General features: G+C 39.4%; 1 protein-coding gene across 1 annotated transcript in view; it reads right to left on the bottom strand.

Moving 5' to 3' along the window:
* The window catches only part of LOC127030228 (von Willebrand factor D and EGF domain-containing protein-like), a 157747-nt gene that overhangs the window by 97266 nt on the left and 46248 nt on the right, over positions 1-14233 (bottom strand). The window contains exons 8-9 of the mRNA XM_050916328.1: positions 9885-10108; positions 8826-8987 (exon numbers count right to left, since the gene is read on the bottom strand). Of these exons, the coding sequence (XP_050772285.1) occupies positions 8826-8987; positions 9885-10108 (386 nt within the window). The remainder of the gene's footprint in view (positions 1-8825; positions 8988-9884; positions 10109-14233) is intronic.

Here is a 14233-nt window from a genome sequence, read left to right as displayed (position 1 = left end):
GATGAGCACTGAAAGGTCAGATATAGAGTGATTGCTTTGTGAAAAGTGTTCAGCCACAGCTGTTATGGTTTTTTTTATCTATCATCATTCTCCTGTGTGAGCTAATCAACAAGTATGTGGGTGAAACCAGACAACCACTAGGCTCTCGAATGAACTTGCACAGGAAAGTGCGAAAAGACAAACTATTTATGCTAAACTATTCCTTTGATTTTGTATTTAGTTGTGACCCTCTGAGTACCTTTCTCAGACCTGAAAAAGAGTTCTGTGTAGCTGGAAAGCTTGTCTCTCTCGCCAACAGAAGTTGGTCCAATACAATATATTACCTCACCCACCTTGTCTCTCTAATATTCTGGAACTGACACACCTACAACAACACTGCATATATTTAAGAAGTGGTATTTACAGTATGTTTTGATTGTAATGTTTCTGCTTTAATTCTTTTAATCAAAAATTGAAGTGATTTTGTTCTGGACTGGACCCTTTAATTATTCTGTGTTACTGACTTAAATTGAAAGGTAGGAATTGCCACTTTATTGTGGTAAATGATATGGTGTTTCAAGAGCAATTTTCAGTGCAACTCTGAAGACAATATTCTCTGATTAATGTTAATGAGAACAAGGCAAAAGAAGTGAGAAGAGGACGTACCTGTGTGAAACTTATTTTGTACAAAGGGAAGATTGATGCCTATAGATATTTGTATATCAGAACTGAAAAGATGGATTAGGATAGTGAAATATTTTCACCAATTAGCCTCCAAAAAGATGTTTTGAAATTGTATTGAAAAGCAGTACAATTATTCATTGGGATCCTCTGGAAAAGGAGAGAAGGTTTTTTGAAGGGGATCATGCTAATAGGTAATTTAGTAGAGCACACAGAAAAACAAAAGGATAGACTGCTTTCTCATCACTTCTGTGGAGTACTGGCAATTTAAAATGTAGCACTAGACTTTGATTACAGTTTTGAATGTCATACTACTCCATATCTGCACCTACAGATATTTAATGCAAGCAAAGATGTTTTAAGTTATCTCAAGGATGTCTCTATATGAGAAAAATGCATAGCACATATCCTGGTACACCTACTGCTGCGTGAGGTAATGGATATAGAGTTGTTATGATTTGTAGTTACAATATTCCCACAAGATTGAAGTGAGGACAGATAAGAAACCTAACTCCCACTGAGAAATCAGAAATCTTCCTAGCAGAGATTCTTCCCAAGAGGAGGTTGGTTAGAAATCCTTTCAGCATGAGAGAGTCCTGTCTATCAGGGATGATCCCAGCACTTCTGGTTCTCCCTAGTTCTGTTCACTTGTATAAATATTTCCAGTTTACAGATATTGACAACCATGGGGTTTTGGAAATGTCATAATTAGAAAGATCCCTTGTAAAGTGCAGCAAATGTGATCCATCAACTATTTATATCACATAGAAACTGTTCAAATCACATAGCAGTGTGACCATTTTCAGAAAGAGGACAAAAATACTTACCATCCAGATGACCCATAAAACAGTTTTCCCTCTTCCAAGACCGTTAAAGCACACATTACACAAAAGTGAGTCAGAGGGTTAAGAAAAGGATGAATGATTTGTATTAAACCTTTAAACTCTTTGAAATTACCTTTAATTTACAAAGTCCCGTTGGATGGAATTCACAGACCTGGCAGGCTCCATCGTACAGGGTCAGAACTTTGGAATTGCTGTACTGGAAGCTATCATTAGTAATCTAAACGATACAAAAATCATCATTCTAAGTAATAATGTTCCATATGGACACTGTCTGCTCATTTCGGAGCACATAACCATTGCACCCTTGAACTGGATGCCTGCCAACAAGATAAATTAAACTGCTTGTGACTTACTTCCCTACAAGCTAACAAATTGCTTGATGTTACAAACTGGAAACCATTATTAATAACCAAAAGATCTTTTGGCTCAGATAGGAAGTTTTGTGATAGCTGTTAGTTTGTCAAATAGCCATGCTTTGAAGTGTTACTCAATACATTTTCAGACAAAACACTTGTATTTTTTCAACAGTACATCCTACCTTGGACTGTTTGCCACCCTTTCTCCATAATGAAAAGCAAATACCAAGAGCTGTTTGTGTGTGTGTGGGGGGGAGGAGGGGTCACATTCCCGAGGCAATCATTTAGTGTATTACAATTGCTTAAGTGGATTCGTAGGATTTCCTCACCATCACTTTACTCATAATCACTATTGTTCCTATTCAGAGTCCATCTTTGGTTTTCTTGCATCATCGGTTGCATCACAGCACAGACTCTTGACAACCTGTAATTCTGCTCAGTAACAGCCAGCCATTTGTTCTGAGTAACAATGCAATGTATATTCAACCCCCAGAGGTAGTAAAGCTCTTAGAACTGCCGACTTTACTCTGAAATTGTGAGTAGCCCCTACCTCTCAAGCTGCCAAAGCCCAGATATCAGAGATAATGTGGGTGATGCACAAAATGAGGGACACAAAATAATGATTAATGCAGGTAACTTGAAACACTGTCAGGTTCATGCCAGTGAATGACTGTTTCTGTAACCCAGATTTCATGATTCCTTCTTTCTGATGTAAATATTTTTTGACAATAAAAACAGATTCATGTGGAACAAAGTTAACTTTGGGACTAAAGCAAGAGAGATTTCTCAAAATGAGACACACTTGAGAGGTATAGGACGTTAGCAAGTAAAAATATTCCAGGAAGTATCCAGTAAACAGTAACTGAACTAGCAAAGTACATAGTACACTGGCAAGACAACGGGGAGGCCCTTCTTTATGAATAGCCTGGAGATATAAAATACCTTAATCATCTTTAAAAATGGAGTGGGTAAGGAGTTTGCTAAAACTGAAAGGCAGCTGACATGTACTTAATTCAGAGGCAGAATGGAAAAACATGTCTCCTATTCAGTAATATTTTGTGCTTTGCTAGGAGCCACTGGACCCAGAGCAAAAAAGTATTTTCATCAACTAATAAGATATTTCAGTTCACAGGAGGGGAGTGTTATTTATAATCCAGTCATGCAAAAAACATTGACTGAATATAAAGCAAAATGAATGAATGAATAAATAATACAAAGAGCCTCAATTATCACAAGTTTAGAAAGAATAACAAAAGTTCCTATGGAACTCGATAAAGTGAGTATTCCCACAGTATAGCCTGCAGTTGTCCTCAGTTGACAATAAATTATCCTCTGAACACACTCACTTCCACACAAACCAATATAACTAGAAAAATTATTGTAATCATGAGCTTTTATAATTTGAAATTCTGGAAAAGAAGAAAAAGCAACATTAAATTAAATTGAAATGAAAATGTATTGGTACAGTTTTAAAAAGAATTTAATTCCCTTCTGAACATCATATTCAGTAGAAGTGATATATATTGGCACAAATTGGAAAAGAGCTTTAAAAAAGGAAGACTTTATTTTTTAATTCAATTGCAGAAAAAAACTTTAATTTTTTTTCTGTTATAAGACTGCATTTATTTGCATGCAAGATCTCCATTAAGAAAAGATCATTCTTAATGGAGTTTTAACTTTAATTTCATTCCTTTGCCAGTACCCTCAAGGTGTGTGTTTTCTTAGCACTAGTACACATGGTAATAAACATCAGTAATGGTAATGATTAGAACAGAGCAAACTCTTTATAAGGAACAATTAACAGGACTCATGTTTCTGTTTGTTAATTGTGCTCTGAACAAACTATAACTTTTCCAGATTGCTCAATATTTTTAATTTTTAACACATTATAATAACTTTCAGTCTGTGGGGTTTTATGAACCGTTTGTTTCATTAGTCATTGTTTTCATTTTGTAGTTGGTCACTTAGTGATATTGGCAGGAATTTGCAAAAGTGCCTGTGTGCCTTAGGAGCTCAGGTCCAATTTTCAAAAGCAACTTGGGTGCTTAGAAGCCTAAGTCTCATTGAAAGTCACTGAAAATCAAACCATGACTCAGCTTCAGTATCAACTTCAAAAAAACAGCAGGGCTTTTGAACAAATGACTGGGCAAGTCAGGAAGTCTGTTTCTGCTGCTTGAAATGAATTTAATTTATCATGGAACAAAATGTTTGTGTGTTATTCATAATCATAAGTACAATGATATTTGACTTGCACAAGAGTCTGTGAATGAAAAAACAAAATGTGTAATCTATATAATAACCCAACCTGGTGAATTCTAATTCAGTTTCTAATTTTTTGTATTTTTTTAGATAATTGTTTCAACTTTTCACATAGCTCTAGCAATAGTAATAAATCAGAGAGAGAGAGAGAGAGAGAGCATGCTTTCCAAATCTGACAGTTCCCCACCAACCTCCTCCCACTTTCCCCCCAACCCACATGTAGGTGGATGGCCTAACTCATCATCATCATAATGGCAAATGCCAAAAAGACGTGGTAGACCTGACCTCCTTGCAGATGGAGCGCCACCCAGATCAATCTCTGGAGAGGCCCTTTAGGTAGACGGGCTGGAGATTCAGTTTATATCCATCACTAGCAATCTTATTGCACCACCGAAGCTGGCAGCATTGTGGGTTTCACAAGCTATGTAGCCATTCCTTGGTACACCTGCTTTGGAGTTCATTGGTTTTCCATTCAAATAATATGTCCATACCAAGAAAGCCTCTAAAACTGAACTAGTGCTGATGGAGGCAATTTCTGCATTCTGCTTTGGATAGCCTCATTTCTGATCTTATGAAATGGCCTAATTCACCTATAACTGAACAAATTATTCTAAACTGACTACCTGATGTTGCACCTGATATTGTCTAATCTACATTCAGCAGCATAGGCATGGGAGAAATAAGCAAAACCTGAAACTTGAATAGGAGAGGAGATAAAATGAAAGAACATGGAGAGGTAGAGCTGGCTGGAAAAACGTGAAGGAACAGTTTTAAGTTGGAAAGCACAGTTCCATTGAAATCAAATTGCTCTGCTAAATTTCACTGAAATTTTGGTTGAGGGCAAAAAAAAAAAAAGTTCTGACAACGTCCCATTTCAATATTTTTGGAGTGAAACAACCTAGTTTTTCCTTTTGAAATTACGTTTTGTTTAATATTTTTGTTTTCTATTATATATTATAATATTAAATCAGCTTTGTTGAAATGGAACTCTTTTTTCAAATTTTCTTGGAGAATTTCAATATTTTTTACTTTTGTTCTGAAGAGGAATGGAATGAAAACAAATTTCAAAATCCTCTGTGAAACGCAATATTTATTTTCTGCACAGCTCTACTAAGGCTTTTAAAACTATAGTCTGTGTGCTTCCTTCACAATCCACCCCGTAAACAACTATATTCATGCTGCTAGATACATTTGGCACATAAGGGTTTAATTCTGTATTCATCAGGTAGCCACGAGCCAGCTGTTTCTAGGAGAATTGTCCTCAAAGGCTGGGTAGGTGAAGAGTCCTCAGAGACAGACAGATTTTCTAGAACTGTAGTGCAAGAAGACAAACATTCTATGCACACTTTGGAAGGAAAAAAGAAAGAAGCTGCATAACCTAGCTATCAATGTGTGTGGCACCAGAAAACAAAATGAACCTTAATACAGAGTAAGCATAAGTTATAAAATTATCTACCTAATTAATCATCCTAGTGACAAGTATCCTTTATTCAGACACAGAGCTACAAATTATACCCTCTCTAGGAAAAGCCTGCCACACAGGAGCCAGGAAGTTCAATTCCTCCAAATCATTCTATCAGAGGTCAGTGTTTCCCCTCACAAGCCGCGTAGCAAGCCGAGGGTGTAGAATCTCCTTAGATCTTGGGAAACCTGTACATACAAATACAGGAAATGCCATAGTGGATCAACAGCAAAGAGTCCTGTGGCACCTTATAGACTAACAGATGTTTTGGAGCATGAGCTTTCGTGGGTGAATACCCACTTCGTCAGATGTATGTAGTGGAAATTTCCAGCGGCAGGTATATATATGCAGGCAAGCTAGAGATAATGAGGTAGTTCAATCAGGGAGGATGAGGCCCTGTTCTAGCAGTTGAGGTGTGAAAACCAAGGGAGGAGAAACTGGTTCTGTAATTGACAAGCCATTCACAGTCTTTGTTTAATCCTGAGCTGATGGTGTCAAATTTGCAGATGAACTGAAGCTCAGCAGTTTCTCTTTGAAGTCTGGTCCTGAAGTTTTTTTGCTGCAGGATGGCCACCTTAAGATCTGCTATAGTGTGACCAGCTATGGGCACCCACATGGCCCCACAATATGCCAATATTTTTATGGCCGACCTGGAACAACACTTCCTCAGCTCTCGTCCACTCACGCCCCTTCTCTAACTACGCTACATTGATGACATCTTCATCATCTGGACCCATGGGAAGGAGTCTCTGGAAAAATTCCACCACGATTTCAACAGCTTCCACCCCACCATCAACCTCAGCCGGGACCAATCTACACGGGAGGTCCACTCCCTAGACACCACGGTGCAAATAAGTGATGGTCACATTACCACCACCCTATACCAAAAACCTACCGACCGCTATGCCTACCTTCATGCCTCCAGCTTCCATCCCGGGCACATCACACGATCCATTGTCTACAGCCAAGCACTGAGGTACAACCGCATCTGCTCTAACCCCTCAGACAGAGACCAACACTTACAAAATCTCCACCAAGCACTCTCAAAACTACAATACCCGCAAGAGGAAATAAGGAAACAGATCAACAGAGCCAGACATGTACCCAGAAGCCTTCTACTGCAAGACAAACCCAAGAAAGAAACCAACAGGACTCCACTGGCCATCACATACAGTCCCCAGCTAAAACCTCTCCAACGCATCATCAGGGACCTACAACCCATCCTGGACAATGATCCCACACTTTCACAGACCTTGGGTGGCAGGCCAGTCCTCACCCACAGGCAGCCTGCCAACCCGAAACATATTCTCACCAGTAACTGCACACCGCACCATAGTAACTCTAGCTCAGGAACCAATCCATGCAACAATCCTCGATGCCAACTCTGCCCACATATCTACACCAGCGACACCATCACAGGACCTAACCAGATCAGCCACACCATCACCGGTTCATTCACCTGCACGTCCACCAATGTAATATACGCTGTCATATGCCAGCAATGCCCCTCTGCTATGTACATCGGCCAAACTGGACAGTCGCTACGGAAAAGGATAAACGGACACAAATCAGATATTAGGAATGGCAATATACAAAAACCTGTAGGAGAACACTTCAACCTCCCTGGCCACACTATAGCAGACCTTAAGGTGGCCATCCTGCAGCAAAAAAACTTCAGGACCAGACTTCAAAGAGAAACTGCTGAGCTTCAGTTCATCTGCAAATTTGACACCATCAGCTCAGGATTAAACAAAGACTGTGAATGGCTTGCCAATTACAGAACCAGTTTCTCCTCCCTTGGTTTTCACACCTCAACTGCTAGAACAGGGCCTCATCCTCCCTGATTGAACTACCTCATTATCTCTAGCTTGCCTGCATATATATACCTGCCCCTGGAAATTTCCACTACATGCATCTGACGAAGTGGGTATTCACTCACGAAAGCTCATACTCCAAAACGTCTGTTAGTCTATAAGGTGCCACAGGACTCTTTGCTGCTTTTACAGATCCAGACTAACACGGCTACCCCTCTGATAGTGGATCAAGTCCATCCACTCCAGTATCCTGTGGACAATACCAGATGCTTCAAAGGAAAGTGTAAGAATCCTACAATAGGAAGATGTGGGGTACTCTTGCCCCCTACATAGGTCTCATTCTGATTTCCAATTGAGATTGGATTAAGACCTGAAGCACAGGTTATCTATCTATAGAGGGCAGGAGTATAGATACAGAGACTAAGGGCCTTCCCATCCCTGGACTTCTCCTATTGACAAGGGCAGCATGGATTTTAGTGGGAATTTAGCATGCAACTAGTATGTCCATATTACAAACAGATAGTTACCAAAGCACCATGTTTCAATGAAAGCAGTGATAATGGATTGCAGCTAGTTTGTTAAATGGTTGCTGTTGACATTCAAGATATAATAATGATTTTCAAAGCACATCTACAATTGCTCCTAGTCTCCCTGATTTTTCCAGCTACAGTTTGTTAAATTGTTTTTAATCTCAGATTTTCAACCTTGACAAAATAGCATTTTATGGAAAAATACACAGCTAGAATGTGTGAGAGAGATGCACGTGTATTTTCCATACAATATAATAGTTAATACATTGTCCTATTGGAGGGGAGAGACTACCCCAGAGTAGAAGAAGCAGGTGCAGGGTCACCAGAGTACTGATTTTCTGTAAATATTTAATGCTGATTAAAGTGAGGGGCTGAAGTTACAGCAGAGCCAGGCACAGTGTGAGCAGGTGCTCTGAAAGCTTTCTCGTATGGCTCTGCCAGTGCACTTCAGTCCTCATCTGCTGCATCTTTGCTTGTTCAGTGCTAACCCTTGCACTCACCTCAGTAAAGACTGTTAATTATACCAGTCTCTACAGTGGTCTTGTGATGTACAGTAAAATATACAATACAACAGGATGAGACAAGATTCCTTTTTACTTGTGACCTTATTAGGATTTTTAACCTGGGTCTCCAGAAGTGAAATACTAATGATTAACAATTGATTAGACTACTGTATCAGCCTTAGATTATTACCAGGAACAGTGATTGTAATTTGCCCCTTAACTTTGCCTTTAAAAGATATCCACAACATTGTGACTCTATTTTGCTTTGTTTTTTCCTGAATGGTATGAAAGGTATCTAATGACTGGTCAGAATAAAATTTTACTCTGCATTTTAATTACCACAGAAACTGGTATTCTCCTTTAAAATTGTCTTTTAGTAATATAAGAAATTCCTACTTTCACTTGCCATCTTGCAAATGGTTCATCATCAGCCATGAAGCGCGTAGCCTCTGTTTCTGTGGCGTTCAGAACAGGAATCTGGCCGTCAACGGCCGTAGAGCTGAGAAAATCTGCTTTTGTGGGTTCTTGTTCTCTTGATATCCAATTGCCATTGAAATGCTACAGAAGAAAATGTATGCAGGCAGAAGCCAGATACAAATGAATTCCACTTGTCAGCACATATTTATATTTCTAATTAATAATATAAAGAATTTAGCCTTGAGAAGCAAATCTCACCTCCCCCTCCAAGGCTGCAGAGGGCCCCAGAAAAAGCAGAATCAGTGTGGTTCTGCTACACAAGGGAAACCAGCTCAAGCAGAAGAGTAAAGGGAGGTGGGACCTGCTGGAAATCCAGCAGCCATTGCCTGCCAGGAGCAACAGACCCTACAACAGGCTTCAGAACTGTGCTGTAACCATGCCAAACTGCCCACTACCTCCTCCTGGCTATTCAGGCTTGGAACAAGGTATAGCCCTTTCTGACGTCAACAGGTCACTTGTGTGGGTAAGTTGTGCAAGGTTTGCCCCTAACATGTCGATGGGAACAGCTTCATTCTGAAAAATAATCTATCCTGTCACTATATCAGGGAAGCCTTCTGTAACTATAGTTTAAATATTGTATTTCACATTCAAATAAATTAGAAATACAGCCAGGCATACAGATGCACAAAATGAGACATAATACTGTGATTTTAGGCCTCACTGAATGAGGGTATAGCTGAGTCAAATAAGAGCTAAACAAAGTTTGCAGGAAAAAAGAATGGTGAGAATATATTGCTTTGGCTCATTTATGACCCAATCATGTTAGATTGGCTTCAGCTCCCGTTGCTTACAATGTATATGCTTGCACCAGGAGTTGAAGGTGTTCTGCACCTGGTAATGACAATGGGATAGGAGGGGACTGAGGCCCAGATCCTAAAAGATATTAAACACCTAATTCTTATTGAAATCAATTTACTGAAAATCAATGATTTCAGTATTCAGTACTATGATTCTATGATCTAGGCCTCTGAGCCTTACAGGATTGGCTGCTTTTACAAATGTAAGCATGTAAATAGTTCCACTGTATTGCTGATTGACTTTGTGCTCCCATAGTACATTGCTTACAATCAGTCTGGTGACCTCACAGTGCAGATCTGGAGAGTCTCTGAAGCTGAGGCCAAACACCCGGATCCTGTTACAATCAGAAACTTGTATATCACAGAGACCCCTGTCCTCTAAGCCTGTGATCTCCAGAGTGTTCTCTGAAAGGGTGAAATAAACATAGAACTTTAGAGCGAAGCAGTTAAACTCATTTCATTTTTATCAAATTGTTCTTACTGTTGCCCTGCTTTTTTCCCAAACACTTTCCCTTGTATTCATAGCTCATACACCTGTTATATCTGCTTTGAAATATCACAGCCATACAAGGGTAGCAGCAGCAGCAATCAGCATCGAAGGGGATGAACCTCCAATCAGACAATAATCCTATTGAACACACAGTGTTGCTAGGCTGCTATCAATGAGTTTTCTGCAGCTAAGAGATTTCGCCTTTAAAGGAGCTGTGTATGTAACAGTATTAACCAACCTTACAGGCTTGTGGTGGCGGTTAGGGTTAAGTCATTAATGGATGAAGCTTAACTCTGCAGACAGACAGAACTAGGCCTAGACATCACTTAAAGTCTTTCTTAAACCCTATTTTGAGGGCTTAACTGGCACAGGGGGTATTTCTACACAGCAAATTAAAATCCACAGCTGGCTCGTGCCAGCCAACTTGGGCTTGCAGGACTCAGGTTGTGGTGCTTGTTTCATTCCTGTGTAGACTTCCAGTCTCAGGCTGGAGCTCAAGCTCTGGGACCCTCCAACCCCACAGAGTCCTAGACCCCAGGCTCCAGTGAGCCCAGAAGTCTTCACAGTAATGAAACAGCCCCATAGCCCGAGCCTCTTGAGTCTGAGTTGGTTTACACAGGCCAGCTTCAAGTGTCTTGTTTCTGTGTAGAAATACCCTTAAATGCTGCATAGCCCTTCCTGTCCCTCTGCACCAGATGGAACTGAACTCATTGATGTTTGTAAGTGCTTTATGATCCTCAGGTGGGGGGTGTGACAGAACTACTGAGTTTTATTGCTTGTGGGGCTTCCTTATGCTATGATGGAATCACTGTCCAAGGAATGGTTTCAGAGTAGCAAGGAATATACAGAATATATAGAAAGAGAATATTTAAATCTTCAGCATATTGAATTAAAGTCCAACCCAGGTATTTATCTTTTCTCTGATGTAAATTTCCCTTGGAATTTTAAACTAAGTGGTTTCTTTTCTCTCCTATACTGTTGTATATCTAGGCACTTTTTAGGTAGTCAGAATGCAATGTCCAAATAGAAATTTAGCCAGCATGCTGAAGTTAATACTCTACTCTTTCAAAAAGTGCCATGGCATAGACCTAAGTGTCAACCCCCATCAGCACAGTGTCTGAGCACTTGTCTGTCATCTATTATGACTACAAAAGGTCAGGATAATAGTTTCATGTTTCATCAGTGAGGCTTCATAGAATTTTAAGCCAAAAGGGACCATTATGATTATCTATCTAGTCTGACCTCCTGCATAATGGAGGGCTTAGAATGTCACCATTTTCTGTATCAAGCCCATAACTTTGGGTTGAGCTACAGCATATCTAAGACAGCACCTACAGAAGCACAGTATTACCTAATACAGGGGTTCTCAAACTGGGGATTGGGACCCCTCAGGAGGTCACAAGATTATTACATGGGGGGTCAGGAGCTGCTAGCCTCTACCCCAAACCCACTTTGCCTCCAGCATTTATAATGGTGTTAAATATATACAAAAGTGTTTTTAATTTATAAAGGGGGGGGGCGGTGTCACACTCAGAGGCTTGCTATGTGAAAGGGGTTACCAGTACAAAAGTTTGAGAACCACTGACCTAATATTACAGTATAATGGTACATTGGCTCAGTTCTGATTCAAGGGACAAAATGCCACAAACTGAATTGACAATAGGACCTCCTATAACACCCATCTTTCCCTTGAAGGATCTCCCATCTAAGACTAATGATGTTTAAATCTGTGATCCCATCAGATCACAGCTCAAGGTGGCATAGCTGTGTGTCGCTTGTTTATTGAGGAGGGGAGAAAGCACAGCAAATGTAGAAAATTGTAAAAGGCTTCTCCTGTGCTTTTGAAATACTTTTAACTTTTTTTTGTTAAAGGTTTTATTGCAGTGGTGTTAAAAGTACTTTTGGGCACAAATGCTGTATTTACAAAAAGAATGTAAAGCTTATTAGCACTCATCAGCTGAGTGAGTAGCCATGTAATATACAAAACTATTAGTCAAAAGTGGTGAACAGTTTTGATCAATTGCTTTCTTCTATTGTTAGTGCTTTAAGAAAACCCCACTTCATTGTGTATTTCATGATAGTAGTAGAACCTGCTAATACTGTTGTAGCTAAGATTGTGTTATTTCCATTATTTCAGAGTTGCAAGCTTTTTAGAACTTAAAAATCATATTAGGTTATAACCAGATAGGAGTGGGGGAAAGGAATACACTTATATAGCCATTTCCTACACAGGAATACATGTGGCTACTCCCAGGATGCCCACTAAAGCAGGTGTGTAGTTTGCAGTAAAGCAAGGCCTGCTCTGTTTGTATAAGGTTTGCTCACATCCTGTGCACATCTCGACTATATCAAGTATATGTCAGGGCCAAAGCAAAATTATCCAGCCATGCTAAACACTCAAATGACTTACACAGTCAGGCTGACACATTCAGTATTTACTTCACCTCCAGACACCCCTTCCATAATTTCTTAAAATTGATCTGAAGTTAGGTAAGCATGTTCCCATATATATTTATGGTATCTTCTACCTGAAATGGTAGGTCTAAGGATTCCAGATGGTTGAAAATGCGATGAATTTTTGATTATTTTTTTTAATTATCCTTGGTGTTTTTGTTTTGTTTTTTAGAAGAATATGTCAAAATTTGAAATATTTCTACCAGCTCCACTTGAGAGCACCCTAGCACCTAATCATGGAGTTTGGAGTCTAATTGAAAACTGTGGCCTAGTTATGTGATGATAATTTATGTTTAACTGTGTGAATACCAAAAAAAATCTAATGCATTTCAAATTTTCCAAATTCTGCTTATGTCCAGATCATTTGTTTTTCAAAGGTATAAGTCAATAACGTTCTATGAACTTGACTGATAGCAAAAAGGAGAATCAAAACCACAACTTAATTCAATGCAAAGTGTTCCAAAGTGCTTCACAAACTATAGCTGTGTACACTACTGAAACACAGCCAACCAGCTGCTGTGCCACATGCAGCATAACAATTAGTGTGCAGGAAATTTAAGAGGTAGATTCTCTATTCTTCTCAAAATTGTCCTGGTGTGCAAAGGAGACAAGACTTTGGATTTGAAGGTCTCATTTGAATATTTTTGACATCTGTGTATGAGTTTGGATTCAATATGTACCTAAGCATACGTTCCTATATCATGCTGGTGAGCAGTAATAAAATCAAAAATACTATGGGCCCAGTGCTGTAAACAATTATGGTTGTGAGTATATCAGTAGCCACTGGAATCAGTGGATACCGGCTCCCTTCTGTATGTCAGAACTTTCTTTGCAGGACCTGATCCAAGGCCCTGTAGAGTTAATGGGACTTCGGATTAGGCCCATAGTCCGTATCTTTAAGCATATGACTAGTCACATTGAACTCTAAGGGGCTACTTATGTGAAGTTATTCACCTACATTAGTGTCTGCAGGATCAGGGCCTATATGTCCCCAGCAGAGCAGGATGATGTCCATAGTGAGCATTTTAGTAGGTGAATGTTGCCTTTTTGTTCCTGTTTGCAAGTTGTTTGTAAATGAGCTTTGGTTCTTATGAATATGTTCACTAGTCAAAATTGTTTGAACAAGCTTTTTATGGGTGTTCATGAAATATTCTGTAAGGAAACTAAGGTTTCCCATTCCATTTGGTTTTGGTTTTGCAAGATTTAAGTCTGAAACTTCCTGTAATGGCTTCATGCAGCATGGCATAAGGAATTATACACTTACATTTGAATGTTCTGGCTGTTGTCAGACCTCCCATTTTATGCAGTTTTGTAGCATTGAATTCTCTATACCTCAGAAAATGGTCTTGTTTAGCCACATGCTTCACTGAATTGCTTTCACTGCTTTGCATTAAAGCAAATAAACTAATCAACAGAAAAGACTAATCTCCCTGATCTGATCTTCAGGGAACAATATGGATCACTGAGCAAACAACCTTCCAGATACCTTATGATAAGAATTTGATATTCTTTTAGAATTCAGTTTCTATTGACTTTGTAACTATCAAGCTAATAATCCCACTCTAACTCAGCCAGGCTTGTGGTTT

This window comes from Gopherus flavomarginatus, chromosome 10 (genome assembly GCF_025201925.1).
Source record: "Gopherus flavomarginatus isolate rGopFla2 chromosome 10, rGopFla2.mat.asm, whole genome shotgun sequence".
Lineage (NCBI taxonomy): Eukaryota > Metazoa > Chordata > Testudines > Testudinidae > Gopherus > Gopherus flavomarginatus.
The sequence above is the reverse complement of the archived record's forward strand: the minus strand, read 5'-3'. Positions and strand labels throughout refer to the sequence as shown.